The sequence below is a fragment of the Hemicordylus capensis genome, chromosome 5 (assembly GCF_027244095.1).
Source record: "Hemicordylus capensis ecotype Gifberg chromosome 5, rHemCap1.1.pri, whole genome shotgun sequence".
Lineage (NCBI taxonomy): Eukaryota > Metazoa > Chordata > Lepidosauria > Squamata > Cordylidae > Hemicordylus > Hemicordylus capensis.
This window is the reverse complement of record NC_069661.1, coordinates 14,631,475-14,647,831: the sequence shown is the minus strand read 5'-3', so window position 1 is coordinate 14,647,831 and position 16,357 is coordinate 14,631,475. Positions and strand designations below refer to the sequence as shown.

Genomic DNA, 16,357 nt, shown 5'->3' with positions numbered 1-16,357 from the left:
AGTAGTAAAGGAAATCAGTGGCAGGGTTAAGCACTCCCCTCCTCCCTCCCACCTCTTCTGCTGTTCCTTGCAAGGAAGAAAGAAGTGGCTGTTGTGATGTGCAGCTATAGTTTGGGCAAACTCATAGTTTGGCAGGTGGGGGTCAAATTCCCAGTGCTCCCTGCCTCAGCTAGGATACAAATATCTTTGAGAGAAAGGAGCCACAGCCTGCAGCTCTTCAGGTGTATGATATCATCTAGAAGTGCATGGCTTTTGCAGATGGGAACTTTAGCATTCCTGATCAGGTTTCAAGGTACGGTTGATATCATGTGACCCTTGCTAGCTGGGCAAAGAAAAGGCATCTTCTAAGAGGCTTCTCTCTTATATGCAACACTGGGAGAACAACTTTTCCTATTCAGCCCAGCAAAGAATCCTTTCCAGTGGCTGCTGCAGGTGTCTGCTTTGTGCTTCTTTTTGGATTGTGAGTCCTTTGGGGACAGGGGCCCATCTTCTTATTCCCCACCCCCCACCCCCATTAAACTGCATTGCCGCTAACTGAGCAAAGAGGCACCTCTTAAAGTAGTGGTTCACTTATATTTAGCAGGGGGAGAGCAAGTGGCCTTCTCCGACCTCAGCACAGCATCCCTCCGAAGAACTTTGTGTTTCTTTTAGACTGTGAGTCCCTTGGGGACAGGGAGCCATCGGAATTATATTAATTTATTTTTCTATGTAAACCGCTTTGGAAACCTTTGTTGAAAAGTGGTATACAAATAGTAGTATTAGTATAGGGGGGGAGCAGTTTAATAATAATAATAATAATAATAATAATAATAATTTGATCTCTGCATGCCAGGTGACACACAGAAAAGAATCTTCTGATCACCTCAGTGCAGTTGCATAAGGACAAAATAACCAAATGACAAAACTAAAAAATGAAGATGACAATGAATATCTGCATACCACATTTCAACAAAAAGATAATAAAGCACCTTATATCAGAAAGGGATCCTTTGACTGGAGATAGGAACATAGGAAGCTGCCATATAAGGAGTCAGACCCTTGGTTCATCTAGCTATTGTTTACACAGTATTGTTTACAGTATTGTTTACACAGACTGGCAGCGGCTTCTCCAAGGCTGCAGGCAGGAATCTCTCTCAGTCCTATCTTGGAGAAGCCGGGGAGAGAACTTGGAACCTTCTGCTCTTCCTAGAGCAGCTCCATCCCCTGAGGGGAATACCTTACAGTGCTCACACTTCTAGTCTCCCATTCATATCCAACCAGGGCAAAACCTGCTTAGCGAAGGGGACAAGTCATGCTTGCTACCACAAGACCAGCTCTCCTCTTCTGTCAAGTCCCAAATCGGGGCCTTGTGCGTGGAAAGCAGATGTTCTCTCTCTTGGCTCTCCAGCAGAAGGCCGAATAACGTGATTGACATCCCTTCTGGACCCTACACCCTGCCTGCCTTTCTGCCTATTTCTGCTGGCATCCAACGCCCTGATCAAAGAAACAATGGACAAATGTTTCAGCGAGTGCCAGCCAGAAAGAGCTGAAGCTATCAGTTGCAAAAATAGCAGTAGCAGCTGCTTTTGTTCATCACTGTCCCCATTCATCTGAAACAGGCCAGCTTTTTCCTTGTTGACACCGATTCTCTCCTCCTTGCATTTCTGAAGATCTGTGCCGACCCCTCACAGCCCTCCTCTTTTGTCATGCGGTAGTTTCCCCAGCTATTTAAAGGCCACCGGGGCTTATTTTGCTGAGTCATAGTTTCACGGAGCTTGAAGGGAAGTTGGCCTGGTTTGCTGGACCCTAGCAAGACTGCAGCATGGAGTGTGTGAGTCTGTGCCTCTTGAAATGGGAGAGTATATATTGCTACTGAATTTGGAAAGCAGGGTAGTGGTGTGGTGCTGACGTGAAGCAGGCTGGGAACTTCCTAGAAATCAAGTTAATACCTGATCTTTTTTGGAGAAGGGCTAATCTGTTCCTTAGCTGATTACTTTTGTCCTTCTAGATCTCTAGTCTCTTTCTGCTTCCTCTGTTTTCTTAATGATCTTGGTGCTTGTCTGTGGGGTATCTTTTATTACTATGTAGACCACTTTAAGTGGCGCAGCGGGGAAATGCTTGACTAACAAGCAGAAGATTGCCAGTTCAAATCTCCGCTGGTATGTTTCCCAGACTATGGGATAAGACCTGTATTGGGCAGCAGCGATATAGGAGCTGAACGGCTCTCATACTGTGCAGGAGGAGGCAATAGTGAACCCCTCCTGTATTCTACCAAAGAAAACCACAGGGCTCTGTGGGCGCCAGGAGTCGAAATCGACTTGACGGCACACTTTACCTTTACTTTAGTACCATCAATCCACATGGTGTTGGTTTGCTGGAGAGATGAGGTATAAATACTGGAAGTAAGTGGAAAGACAACAGAATGCAATCCAGATCTCGCCTGTGAGAGAGACAGAGATGAATGCAAACGAAGTTCCAGCTGCTTAGACTGAAATGGGAGGGAGATTAGGGTTTTATTTTTCACATGTGCAGACTGCCCCAAACTTCTGTCTCTGGGCAGTTTACAGCATAAAACAGATTAAAAATGAAGACCTGAAAACAACTTAAAATCACAGTCCACTTAAAAAGTTTGGGTGCAAAAATAAGTCTTTAGACTAGAACTTTTCAAAAGGTTGTCAGAGGAGGCGGCTCTTATTTCAGCAGGGAGCGCGTGCCAGAGTAGCATCGAACAGCTTCCCATGAGGAACATGTGCATTTAAATAGTTTAATATACAGTTCTTGGGAGCAGTATGCCCTTTAGTCGGAGAGCACAGTTAAAAGCTAAATGTATGTACTGGCCACCGGGGGAAATGGTTGGGGAGCAATGTGGCAGAAAAACTGTAATGGAGGCAGTGGCCGGAACCACTTCCTTGCTCCGAACTGGGCTGACCTTCCTTTTGCTGTCAAAAGTAACAGGAAACAATTAGCAAATGAGATTCTTCTGGATGTGGCAATGCTCTCTCATAAGGGGACTTTGCAAACTCCTTTCTGCCTGCCATGTAACTGCAGGAGCCATTTTGCCAGGCCTTGGGGATCAACTTCCTGTCGGGAGTGCACAGGAGACCTGAATCTCGGCATTATGAAATCCAGTGAGGGGAAGCTCCTGAGTTTGGCGATGCGAAAAGCCATCTGGAAAGCCTACCGCTTAAAGATGGAATCTTGCACCCACCCTTAGAATTGCAGCCTGCCTTGGACACACTGCTTGTTACTGCCTGTTGAGGGCTTGCCTACCTGGCTTGGCTCTTGCCTGCTCCTCCTGGGACCTGCTGTCTTCCAGGCTGCTGTGCCGAAGACGGAAACTGGGTCTGGGTGGGGAACGGGTGTGCTCAGGGTTTAGCGACCATGGTGATAATCTCCTTAGCATTGCTAAGGATAGAGGCTGGCCTGACCTCCTGCATGTGGGGGTAGGGGATGGGAGGGAAGAGCTGGATGGAAGAGGACTGGCCAAGGCTATCCTGGCTTGGGCTGGCTTACCATGTAGAAGGAGGGCAAGGTCTCTGGAGGAAGAGGTCTCAGCTGCATATAATTCATGTATTAAGGGTGACCCCTGAATCCAAGATGAGGTTTTCCCCAAGCTCTTTGATGTTAAAAAATCAGAGGGTCATCCTCTTTTTGAGTAAATAAGGGTATATATAATATTGCTTTTTAAAGGAGCTCAACTTAATTCAGAGTTGTCTTGTATCTGGGTAAATATGGTATCTGGGCTGGGCGCTTTCCAGGTTAGACCCTGTCTTGTATCTGGGTAAATACGGTATCTAGGCTGGGCGCTTTCCAGATTAGACCCTGCAACGGGGTCACGTCATATCTCGGAAGTGTGCTTCCACACTTTCTGTGTTGTGACGCCGCAATCGCTACGTGGACAGCAGGGTGTCATTCACATTTCCAAAGCCTTGTTTCAAATGTAATCACTGCGATATAGAGCTAGGATGTCGTATATCTGGCTGTTGGCTATTGGCCACTGCGGCTGGGGATGATGGGAGTTGTAGTCCAAAAACAGCTGGGGGGCACATTGTGCAGGCCTTGTGTAGGGTTTGTTCCACAATCCCTACCTTGGCAACCCGCAAGAGAGTTGCGACTGCTCTTAGTTGACTCTTCTTTTATGCTGTTCAGCGGCAGCCTGATGTGCAGAAACTCTAACAGGCTTTGCTTTCCCTCATGTACCTCATTTCTCCCAGGCAACAATGGGGAGAAAGCTTCCACTCTTAAACTTCTGTGTGTGGAGCTGCTATGCGTCCTTTTCTCACTTCCCCCACAACCAATGTGGAGAGCTGGCCTTGGGGTAGTGAGCACGATTTGTCCCCTTTGCTAAGCAGGGTCTTCCCTGGTTTGCATTTGAATGGGAGACTGCATGAGAGCACTGTAAGAGATTCCCCTTAGAGGATGAGGCGACTCTGGGAAGAGCATCTGCATGCAGAAGGTTCCAAGTCCTCTCCCTGGCATCACCAGATAGGGCTGAGAGAGATTCCTGCCTGTAACCTTGGAGAAGTCGCTGCCAGTCTGGGTAGACAATTCTGAGATAGATGGACCAGTGGTCTGACTTTAGATGGCAGCTTCCTATGGAGAAGGCAGGCCTGGTTCAGGGAGGGTATGGGGAGGGGGATACTGGGATGAAATGCTGGCAAATATATAATGCCTTTCAATAAAAATTCTTAATAACAAAAGAAGAAGAAAAGCAGCCTAGACTGCCTGATTCAGAGGCAGCCTAATATATAAAATCCCCACATTAAGCAAGACCAGTGGTTCCCAACACCCCCCACTGGAATTTATTATGGCTGGGGATGCTGGGAGTTGTAGTTCAGCAGCATCTGGAGGGACCCAGGTTGGGAACCAGCGATGTAACTTCTTGTAGATCTAGGTACATGAAAACCTAAGAGGAACCTGTGGCAGCATAAGGAGAGGTCCTCCTGAAAACTGTTCCTGCCTTACTATGCATAATGCATAGTATAAGTATAATGCAACCCATCTGAGCACTCACCTGTGAGTATAACTAATGTCAGCCACGCTGGATGGCTACAACAAAGTGACTTCCACAGGTTCTTCTCCCCTCCTTTTTCAACAAGCTCTTAGGGACGCCCGAACCTGCCATATACTGAGTCAGACCATTGGTCTGTCTAGCTCAGTACTGTCCACTCCGATTGGCAGCAGTTTCTCCAAGGTTGCAGGCAGGAGTCTCTCCCAGCTCTGATCTGGAGATGCCAGGGAAGGAACTTGGAACCTTCTGCATGCAAGCATTAGAGATGTGCACACAGGTTGTGCAGCTGCAGGCAGGGTGAGGATCGGTTCCTTTAAAAAGCAGGTAAGCAGGACCTTAGCTGCTCCTCAGCTGCCTCATTGCTTTTCCGGGTGTGGCGCTCGCTGTCCAAAAGGCCGCGTGGGGCTCCAGTGCTGCTCCCAGCAGCCTGTGCACGGGGTCAGCACGCACATGGCCGTTGCACATGTTGCCCTGTGCATATCGACGCCATGCACAGGCTGCTGGCAGCAGCACCGAAGCCGCACACAGCAAGCAACGTGCCTGGAAAGTGAAGAAGCCGTGGAGGAGCAGGTAAGGTCCTGCTTTTTAAAGGAATTAACTCTCGCCGAACCGGTTCGAATGCTGGAGCCTGAATCAGTCTGGCGCTTCGGCGCCGAACCGGTTTGCACACATCCGTAGCAAGCATATGGATGCTCTTCCTAGGGTGGCACCATCCTCTAAGGGGGATATCTTGCAGTGCTCACTTGTCTTTCCTGCTTGCTAGCACAAGACCAGCACAAGACCAGATTTTATGCCTGGACTTTTCTTTGGATGTCTGTGCAGAGCAGCATCTGGGACCAAGACACATGGGCTTCATGGCTATGACTCCATGGTGCCCAGAGACTATAAGGATCCTGGCAAGAGCCACTTCTCCCTACTGTCCACTCTGACTGCCCACCCCAGATTAACCTGTCTAGATTCCTTCCTATAGGTCATGACTGCAACTGGACTGAAAATCCAGCCGGGAGAGGGCCTTGAAGTGAAGGGAAAGATCTTGCCGGATGCCAAAGAGTAAGTTGAGAAGGGGGGAGGAAAGGCCCACAGAGGCCGATGGAACTGATTCACTTGCCCGTATCCAGTTGCGGCAGCTGGTGGGTCGCTTATTACAATCATTCTACAGTACCCTAGATAGCGACCAGTTCTTGGAGAACTGGTTTTCTCCTGCAAAGCATTTGCTGTGCTTGCATACTGATAACTCTTTCAACGGCTGGGTGGCAAAAACCCTCAGCTCTCTGGGCAAAGAGGCACCTCTTTAGTGGTGGTTCTCCTATATTTAGCAAGAGGAGAAAAACTGTCTCTCTTTATCCCAGCAGAGATTTCCAGAGGCTATTTCCTGCCACCCTCCTTGTATCTTCTTCGTTTTTCAGTTATGGGGCCCTTTGAGACAGGAGCCATTATTTGCTGTGTAAATTTTGAGGACATGAATGTTCTTAATGATAAACCCAACTTGGCAATTACATACGTGCCACACAAGGCTGGATCAGTGACCGACACTTCTGCAATTCCCAACAACTTCTTTATCCAGAAAGCAGCTGTGGGGGCTCCCAGTTTGGGCTGGGTGAAGGCATTTAACTCTGATCCTGCTCTAAATCCTGCTCTAAATTCCCTCCCTCTAAAGCTGCTTTTAGCCTTGGAGAGGGAAACGTGTGTGTGTGTGTGTGTGTTTGCAAATGACACCTGCCCGTTCTTGAAATGCACTTAAGCAAACTGAATCTACCCTCGGAGGCTTGTTTCTATTCCCCCCGCCCCTCTAACATAGAGACTAAAAGCAGCCATGGGGGTGGCCAAGCAACCTCTGAGACAGACCATGGGCAGCTTCATGGAGCTGCTTCCGTAATGCTCATGGTTAGGAAACTTGCAAGGCCGTGAATTCAGAGCATTTCCCTAAGATTCAATGATGTTGGGGGGAAATGGCTCTGGGCAGGCAGGATGGATTCCAGGGTGGCCAGCTCTAAGTGGGGGGGGGGGCCTTCAGCCCCCTCCTCATTCACATTTCAATAAGGCTATCCAGAGCAGGAAGAAAGGAATGTTGCATTTTTTTTTCAACCAAGTTGTGCAAAGAAGTAGGACTTCTCCAGAAAAGACCGCCTGGGAGTTATTCACACATGGCTTCATGAAGAGATGGTGGCTCTTCATGGTCTCTGAAGAGCGAATCTGCTTCGCAGCAGATTCGCAAGATGTTTAATTTGGGAGATTAAATGGTCAGTTCACATAGGGCTCCTCTCCGCAGTCCCTGGCAGATCTTTTCCCTGTGCGTTCCCGCCGGCTTGCTCCGAGTTTTCCTTCCAACCAATCACAGATCACATCACAGAGAGGAGGCAGCGTGAGAGCTTTTTTTTGCTGTTAGACAGCTACAGAAGAATGGATGAACAGCATGACAAGTTGCCCAAAGCTGGCTCAAACTGCAGAACGCTTAACCCTTGCCTTTGTGAGTGACTGCCTTCATCACCTCATGTCCCCCCCCCACACACACACCCCAGGTGATTTAAGAGAAAATTGTGGGCTAGTGGAATCAGCTCAGACAAAAAGGCTCAGGTTACATCCATTCTGCATAACTAAAGCCTATGAAAACTCCCCTTCATTGAGTTTTGAAAAACGCAGAGGTGTGTCTGCCTCCTATCTCTCAAAGTGTGGGGGGAGGGGGAGGGGCTCCTTTTAGTGGTGATTCTCTTATATTTAGCAAGCGGAGGTTCTCTTATATTTAGCCCTATCCAGCCCCAGCACAGCATCTCTCTAGGATGCTGTTCTGATGTTCTCCATGGAATGGAGGAATCTTTGGAACCTTGCAACCCAGTGCTTGCAATGGAAGCTGAGGGGGGAAGATGGAGGTCCAGCAATGGATTCACCCAATCAACCTCAGTGGTGGATTTTGGGGGGCAAGCAAGGAGGGGGCTTGGAGGGCACCTACCCCTTGTGCCCAAAGCCAGTGGCTGAGCTGGCATTGTAGGTCAGTAAATCACCCAGTTCCTTAAATCCCAGATTTCATTCTAGAAGGCAAGTCGCTAATACTCACTGAGCTTTAAAAGCTGGAGGCAGTCTCTTTTCAAAGTTGTGGATCTGAGAGTCTTTCATTAAGAGGGAGAGCTGGCTTCACCCTGCCTGCCGCAAGCCTCTGGTGCCAGCTGCGCGTCCCTGCGTCACGAAATGGACAGCTATCGTCTTCATGAATCCATGCAGATACCAGGAGTTTCCCATTTGGACTAATTATTTAGCTACTTAGGTTATTGCGTTCTTGCTTCCCTTTTCTCCTTGGTAGTAGGAGTCTTAAAAATTAAGACAGTGAAGTTGTGCGGACTTGAAATTGGGTTGCTCTTCTGGAGTGGGAGGTGGAGTGACTCTCTGTCAAATATGGAAGAGCTAGTGAAGTTGCTCAGCTGTGAGCCCAAAGGCCCCGGGTTCAAATGTTGCCTCTTCTGTGAACTTGCCAAGTGCCCTTCAGCAAGTTACTATCTCTTGAGCCCACACATCTGCCCTATGGGCAGATGACAACATGTTGACTTAAAGGTTATAAGGAATACAGGTGGCCCTTGTTAACTGCAGTTTCACAAATCTGTGGTTGGATCATAGGGAAACCTGTTTCTTTATCCGCAGGGCAAAAATTGGGTTATTTTCACCTATCTCCAGTTCTTGAGTGGCTGGAAATGACTTATGACATCATTTCCTGCTGCCATTTTGTAGTGCTGAGTCATTTTGTGGCTCTTTTCTGTGGGGGAGGTGACCCTAAAAAGGGGGGGAAATCAGAGGATTTGGAAGTTCGGGGGGCATTGCTGGAGAGTACAAAGTTCTGTGCTTATTTCTGCCCCCCACCCCTGCTTTTTCTTGTGACTTTCAGCACAAAACACTCCAGTGTGCTTAGGAACCTAACCCCCGCACCCATCCCCAAAGAGTCAAGGGTTTTTTTAATCGGCAGCTTCGTTATCCACAGGAATGGAACCCCTGAAAATAATGAGGGCCACCTGTACTGGAAGTATATGCAAAGTACATTGGAGTGTTTTCAGTGAGTCTTAAAGAATGGGGGAGGGAATGTGGGTTTGTGGGGGTCAGTGCAGTTGGGGCAGCTTAAGAGCCAGGGTGGGGAGGTGGAACACGAGGCAGACCGTATCCTGGTGAGATGTTATGGAGCCCACATGACTATCAATCAAGGCAGATACTTGTGCCAGATCCTTAGCAGTCAGGAGGACTGGAATCTTGTTCTTAAAGTCAGCTTGAGAAATTCTAGCTGGGTGGAATATGTGCATCCTTAGTAGGATGCTTAGTAGTTCCTGCTGTTATTGTCCAATAAAACTTGCATGGTGTATTTGTGCGCTTCTCTATGGCCAATCTGGCAGTTTTGCTGTGAATCTGGGCAAAGACTGTGACAACCTGGTGCTTCACTTCAATCCACGCTTTGACAACCATGGGGATGTGAACACCATTGTCTGCAACTCCAAGCAAGACGGGGCCTGGGGAGAGGAGGAACGAGACGCCAGCTTTCCTTTCCAGCAAGGGGAAAAAGCTCAGGTGAGGGGGCTCGGCAGTGGAGGGAGTGGGATTCTTGGCTGGATTGTGTTGGGAGTACATGAAGAGAGGGAAATCTCCCTTGTGCCTTCTAGGAGAACCTGGTCCAGGGTGGTCCTTCCATGAGGTCAGCTGAAGCAGCTGCCTCAAGCAGTGGATTACAGGGGCACGCGGGGGTGGCAAGATGGTGCTGGCCACTGGAGCAGCTCCTCAGGACTGATCTGACTCTTGAAAGAAATGCGAGAGGAAGAGCTCCTTGCCAGGCCTGCAAGAGGCACGAGGGGAGAAGGGGAGGCTGCTTGCAACCTCCTCAGCCTCATGCACCTGTTGGTTTGGGGGCAGCAAGCATGAATTCCCCCCCCCTTTGGTAAGCAGGGTCTGCCCTGGCTTGCATTTGAACAGGAGACTACATTTGTGAGCACTGAAAGATGTACTCCTTAGGGGATGGGGCCGCCCAGGGAAGAGCACCTGCACTCTTGCATGCTGAAGGTTCCAGATTCCCTCCTTGGCATCTCCAAGATATGATTGTTGGGAGAGACTCCAGCCTGCAAGTTTGAAGAAGCTGCTGCCAGTCTGTGTAGACAATCCTGAGCTAGATAGACCAAGGGTCTGACTTGGTATAAAGCAGCTTCCTATATTCCGCTTTTCAAATGGCCATAGGAATGTAAGGAATTTCTGAATGGCCATTGGCCATTCGGAAATTCAATGCATTCCATGGCCTTTTGGAAGGAACCAGGGCTTTTCCAGTGGGCATTCCCTCTCATTCACTTTAGTACATTCCCTAGACTACCTCCATGCTTCCATGCAGAAGGTTCAAAGTTCCCTCCCTAGCATCTCCAGATAGGGCTGGGAAAGACTCCTGCCTGCAACCTTGGAGAAGCCGCTGGCAGTCTGGGTAGACCGTACTGAGCTAGATGGACCCATGGTCTGACTCAGTATATGGCAGCTTCCTATGTTCCAGTGTTTGGTTTGGGAAAAGGGGCTGGTCCCTACAAGGGGTGTGGGGCAAGGCCACATTTGGTGCTTTGCCTCGGGGCTGCAATACCTTCAGCTCCTGGTCATTCTCAACACAGCAGGCTTTACTGTGAGTTTTCTGCAAAGCTTTACTGCGAACTCAATGCTATCGGGGAAAAACCGATGCGAAAAGTGGATTTTTTTACCTTGGATGTAAACCGGGTTGCACTCTAATGAGCAGTGAAAAACCCGAATTGTGTGTGAAGTGCTCCCTGATAGCTCTCAGGGACTTCAGGGTAAATCTGCCCAATATGTGAATGTGCCCGCTCCATTCCGGAGGAGATGCGGGCTAAAAGCTGGTTGTGGAAAACTTCCTGGTCTGTTTGTGAGGAGATATAGGCTGGCAGTGGTCCCAGTGTCAAACTCTTTCCCCCTGGAAGGCTAGCATGTAAGGGTTCTTGCCTGTCTGCCTTCCTAAAAGATAAGTCTTGCTATGAAGAGCTCTTGGTAGTGTGACTTTCTCTTCCCCTGCCCCCCCCCATTTTGAAATACAGGCTTACCTTGTTACTTGCAGGAGTTCTGTTCCTTGCCTACTACCACAAGTAATAAAACCGTGAGTAACAAGGTATTGTGCCTATAGAAAATGGCGGGTTAGGTTCCAGAATTGGGGGGGGACAGCAAAAATAACTGAAAGTCTCCCAGTGCCCAGGAATGCCCCCCTACCCCCAAATGTCTACCCAAACAATGAAAAATCACGGGCAGAGGTGTGTGTGTATCTTTTTTTTTTTTTTTTTAAGTGGAAGAGCCACAACATGAATCCATTGCTTAAAATGGCGGCCAGAAATGACCTCCGCTGTAATTTCTGGCCTTCTAGGAACTGTGGATATGCGGGTTTTAACTCTTGCATGCACATGGATATTGAGGTCAGGTATCTTTTCACCACACACGGATATGGAAAACTGCGAATAGCAGTTCCACATATAACGAGGTTTGCCTGTAGTACATAATAAGGCTGTTCCCACAATCAACAGAAAGCAGGCTAAGGGAACTTAGCCTGCTCTCCATGGAGTGTGGGAACCACTGGACCTGTGGGCAAGCCTGGTGCTCCCAAGGCGGCTAGCCCACCTAAAACACCCTGCGAGGGCTCCGTTAACCTCATTTCATTGTTCGTGTGTTGCCGCAGTGCACGGTGTTTTTCCCCCACAACCGGCTTTTAGCCCGCATCTCCTCCGGAATGGAGCGGGCACATTCACATATTTGGCAGATTTACCCTGAAGTCCCTGAGAGCTATCAGGGAGCACTTCACACACAATTCGGGCTTTTCACTGCTCATTAGAGTGCAACCCGGTTTACATCCAAGGTAAAAAAATCCACTTTTTGCATCGGTTTTTTCCCGATAGCGTTGAGTTCGCAGTAAAGCTTTGTAGAAAACTCACAGTAAAGCCTGCTGTGTGGAAAACAACCAGGAGCTGAAGGTATTGCAGTCCCGAGGCAAAGCACCAAATGTGGCCTTGCCCCACACCCCTTGTAGGGACACATGAGTAGACCCCCAGCCAGGAGGGGTCAAGCAGCCTCCTGGGCTTGGGGGGTCTCTCCGGGATGCCCCGTGCGCTCACACGGGGCATCCTGGGAATTCCAGGAGCCATGGGCCCCTGATCCCCGTAGCCCCTGCTGGCTCAGTTGCAGAGCCGGCCGTTGTGTGGGCAGCCGATCCGGCCTCCCAGCTACAGTCGTCTGCTCGTCTGCGGGGAGAGTGGGCTAAGCCTGCTTTCATTGCAGAACCCCATCAGGCACTTAGCACATGTCATGTGAAGTGCCTTCATGAGGTCATTAATATAATCAAAAACTGTGTTCTACCTGGGTTTGGGAGCTGTGTGTGGAATTTCCACACAGCTGTGTGTGGAATCCCAATTTTCACTTGTGTGGAAGCAAGGTAGGAGGTAAACCTGGGTAGCTTTTCCTCCTACCTTGCTTCCACAGAATCACTTCTACCCAGGTTTTCCTCCTACTTTGCTTCCACACAACCGAAAATTGGGAGCACACACAGCTCCCAAACCCAGGTAGAACACGGTTTTTGATCGTGTGAATGACCTCAATACATAGCTCTGCTCCAAGCTATGGCTCTGCAGTCACTGTAATCCTGGGATTAAGACTATGCCCACGAATTCTTGCTCTCCAGCCCATGGTGCAAACAAGTGAGCCCGTTTCATGCTGGGCTCATTCCAAAGCACACCTGACTTCTGTAAACATCACTGTAGGCAGGATGGTCTTTTTCTCCAGAACAGCAATGAGTACAGTTGCCACAGGGAGATGTTCCTGACTGAACTGCTGTGATTTGCCTGTGTTGGACCTACTGAGCTGCAGTGGTTTGGGGCAGGCGGCCCACACTTGAAGCCAGCTTCAAATTATGCACAACTCTCCTGGCTTTCAAAGGCATCTTGGGCTCTGTAATTCTGTGAAGGACTTAGGGCTGAGGGCTTTCTGTGGAAGGAATCCCAACTAAACTAGACTTCCTTTGGCTATTTCAGGAGAAGCATAAGAGCCAAACTGCATGACATGAGTAGCATGGGTGTTCTTCCCCCTCTTCCTTTCCAGCTATCCAGGATTAACAGCCTATTTTTGCCTGTGTGTAGAGAAACTTGTATTCTCTATGGTTTGTCTGGGCTCCAAGGCAGCATAGAGAATTCGGATACCCAGCAGAGTTGTCAGGTCCAAATGGTGAAAACAGTTGATATCCATCACCAAAGAAGGGGAAATAGAGGATGCTTTTCACCAAACAAGTCTCCACTTTGCTTAAAATGTGCATATGTTCATTGTATTATATATGTATACTTTGATTTTTAAAAATTGGATAATTTGATAATACAGCTCACCACTGTGAAGCTGAGGAGCAGGCGAGCTGTATGTCTGCTGTCTAGGTACAGAGTTCTCAAGGCACTGGCTTCTTAACTGTAAATTAAGCACATAAGAACAGCCCTGCTGGATCAGGCCCAAGGCAGCCCATCTAGTCCAGCATCCTGTTTCACACAGTGGGCCACCAGATGCCCCTGGAAAGCCCACAGGCAGGAGTTGAGGGCATGCCTCAAATTCATGTCCTGGTTGTGTTTAGCAATAGCAATAGCACTTAAATTTATATACCGCTCTATAGCTGGAAGCTCTCTAAGCGGTTTACAATGATTTAGCATATTGCCCCCCCCCCAACATTCTGGGTACTCATTTTACCGACCTCGGAAGGATGGAAGGCTGAGTCAACCTTGAGCCCCTGGTCAGGATCGAACTTGTTTTTGCGCCACCAGGGGCTTTACTCCTCTCTCTCTCTCTCTCTCTCTCTCTCTCTCTCTCTCTCTCTCTCTCTCTCTCTCTCTCTCTCTCCTCCCCCCCCCCGTGCCTTCCCCACAGGTTCTCTCAGCCTGCTCTCCCCAGCCAGGCCAGCAGCTTCACCTCTTGACTCAAGGCAGGGCAGCCAGCCAGTTGCTGAGCCGGCCTCTTGGCATGCTGGAGCAATGGTGCCTGCACAGTCTCCCACTCGCTTGCTGTTCTCCATGACTACAGACATTTATTTATGGCTTTTCAGCAGGAGGGTTCACAGTGGCTTTCAAAGGAAAAATAAATAAGATGCTCTCCTGTCCCTGAAGGGCTCACAATAATAATAATAAAAAGATATGCAAGGTAACACCTGCATCAGCCATTGAACTGGCTGCATAGGGCCAGTTGTTCTCCCCGTGATCAATAGAAGAGATTCACCATTTTAAAAGGAGCTGTTTTTACTCAGCAGGAGTAGCTGCTAACAGAGTAAAGTTGGTTAGCAAACTGCTAACCTCACCGCAACCACTGGGCCCGCCTAGCTGTGATCTAGCCCCCTTCAGCTCCTGTGGGGGCGGGAGGCGGAATGGGTGTCAGGTCTGGGGGCATTTGGAGCTTGTCTGCAGAGGGCAATGCTCAGCATGGGACTCCGCCTAATGTGGCAGGGAGTGGATGGCCTGTGCCCAGTTTCCCTCTCGCACTGCTGGGCAATCACAGACTGCATGGTGTTGCCTGTACTGAACCTCCTGCAGTCACGTTGATTGGCTGGCCAAGTAGGGAAGGAGTCTTAGCTTTACATAGGAACACGGGAAGCTACCATATACTGAGTCAGACCATTGATCTATCTAGCTCAGTATTGTCTACACAGACTGGCAGCAGCTTCTCCAAGGTTGCAGGCAGAAGTCTCTCTCAGCCCTATCTTGGAGAAGCCAGGAAGGGAATTTGGAACCTTCTGCTCTTCCCAGAGCGGCTCCATCCCCTAAGGAGAATATCTTATAGTGCTCACACTTCCAGTCTCCCTTTCATATGCAACCAGGGCACACCCTGCTTAGCTAAGGGGACAAGTCATGCTTGCTGCCACAAGACCAGCTCTCCTCTCCAGGTGATCTTAACAGGCTCATGGTGAAGAAGACGTTCTCTTAAATACCCAGGGCCCAAGCCATTTAGGGCTTTATAGGTAACCACCAGCACTTTGTCTTTTGCCCGGAAACGTATCACCAGCCAGTGTAGTTCTTTCAACACAGGAGTAATAAGGTCTCTCCTAGATGACCCAGAGACCAACCTAGCTGCCACAAACTTTTGTTGAAAAGCGATGTATAAATATTCATAGTAGTAGCATCATGTGGCTCTGCAACCTGCCACTGAAGCAGAGATACTCCACTCCAGCTTCCCCATTGGAGGGATGTTCAGGAAGGGGAAGGAGACAAGAGGAAGAAAAGCTGCTCATGAGAGCACAGTGTTCTGGGCAAACAAGATGTTCCAGCTGCTCCCCAGAACTTCAGACACCACAACACAAGCAAAAAAAAAGTCATTTGGTCCCTCAAAGAGTATCATGTCCTCTATAAAAGTCCCTAGTTGACAACCCTAATACCAAGTTCTGGACTTACAAATTGCACATGACAAATGTTTTGTTTAGCTGCTTTCTTGTACAGAGCATAACATGCTGGTGTGATCTGAATATATAAACTAAGCCAGCTGATCGTTCTTTTGGCTTGACTGATTACATGAGTTGGGGATCAGGGCTTTGCAGCTCATGGGGGAAGAAAACATAAATTTACCCACCAAAAGCTCTCCAGTACCATTGGGTATGTGGGTGCATTCCAGGTGCTGCATAATTCCTTCTCTTCTTGCAGGTCTCTTTCACCTTTGATACTTCTGAGGTGAAGGTGAAGGTGGGAGAAGATCATGAAATCGTTTTCCCAAATCGATTGGGCCTGGAAGGCATCAATTTTCTCTCAGTGGAGGGAGACTTCAAAGTCAAAGTGCTCAAATTCCTCTGATGTGGTCTATTCGCCCTCTAATTTTGCGATGTGGTTGAATAAACTCAAATGCATTCTTCAAACCACCCACTGAACACGTTCCTTAAAGCGGTTTGCATGTACAGTAGCTATTTCACTTTTTGCCATCGAAAGGAGAACTGCCCTCTAAAGGAGCCCTCTGGAAAGTCCTATGACTTTCTAGAGCCCAAATGACCCTGGACCTCTTGCACAGTTATGTCCTGTGATTGTGGAAGCTAACAGTGGGCTCTCTGGGAATGACTCAGCTAGCCTATGGTTTAAGCTTCCAGAGGGGTCATCTGTTTCTGGTGCAACAGTCTTATAGCGCCTTAAAAATGAGATGCATCATCTGAAGTAGGCTTTATCCAACATATGCTTGTGCCAAAATAAGGTGTTTAAGATGCTGTCAGATGTTGTATTTGCCTAAGGTTAAGGTTGCTCAATCCTTTTTGAAAGGAAATGCTACCATAGCGTAAACTAAAGCTTTCTCTCATGGCTTTCCCATTAGTAGGTTCTTCTGAGTCTCTGCTTATTCTTGGAAGGGATTTTGGGAAGACTCTTAAACACATGTGCTTTC

The 16,357-nt window shown here is 48.6% G+C and overlaps 1 protein-coding gene across 2 annotated transcripts; it reads left to right on the top strand.

The window, feature by feature from the left end:
• Positions 1 to 1,637: 1,637 nt before the first annotated feature.
• On the top strand, positions 1,638 to 15,848 carry LOC128325865 (16 kDa beta-galactoside-binding lectin-like). Of its 2 annotated transcripts, none has more exons than XM_053251712.1 (4): positions 1,638 to 1,810; positions 5,961 to 6,040; positions 9,358 to 9,529; positions 13,880 to 15,487. In XM_053251712.1, the coding sequence occupies exons 1-4, from the start codon at positions 1,802 to 1,804 to the stop codon at positions 14,024 to 14,026; spliced, it is 408 nt and encodes a 135-aa protein (XP_053107687.1). In that variant the 5' UTR covers positions 1,638 to 1,801; the 3' UTR covers positions 14,027 to 15,487. The 2 variants fall into 2 exon arrangements, with proteins under 2 accessions (XP_053107687.1, XP_053107686.1); XM_053251711.1 differs by lacking the exon at positions 13,880 to 15,487 and adding an exon at positions 15,637 to 15,848 and having other exon boundaries at positions 1,653 to 1,810.
• Positions 15,849 to 16,357: the final 509 nt, after the last annotated feature.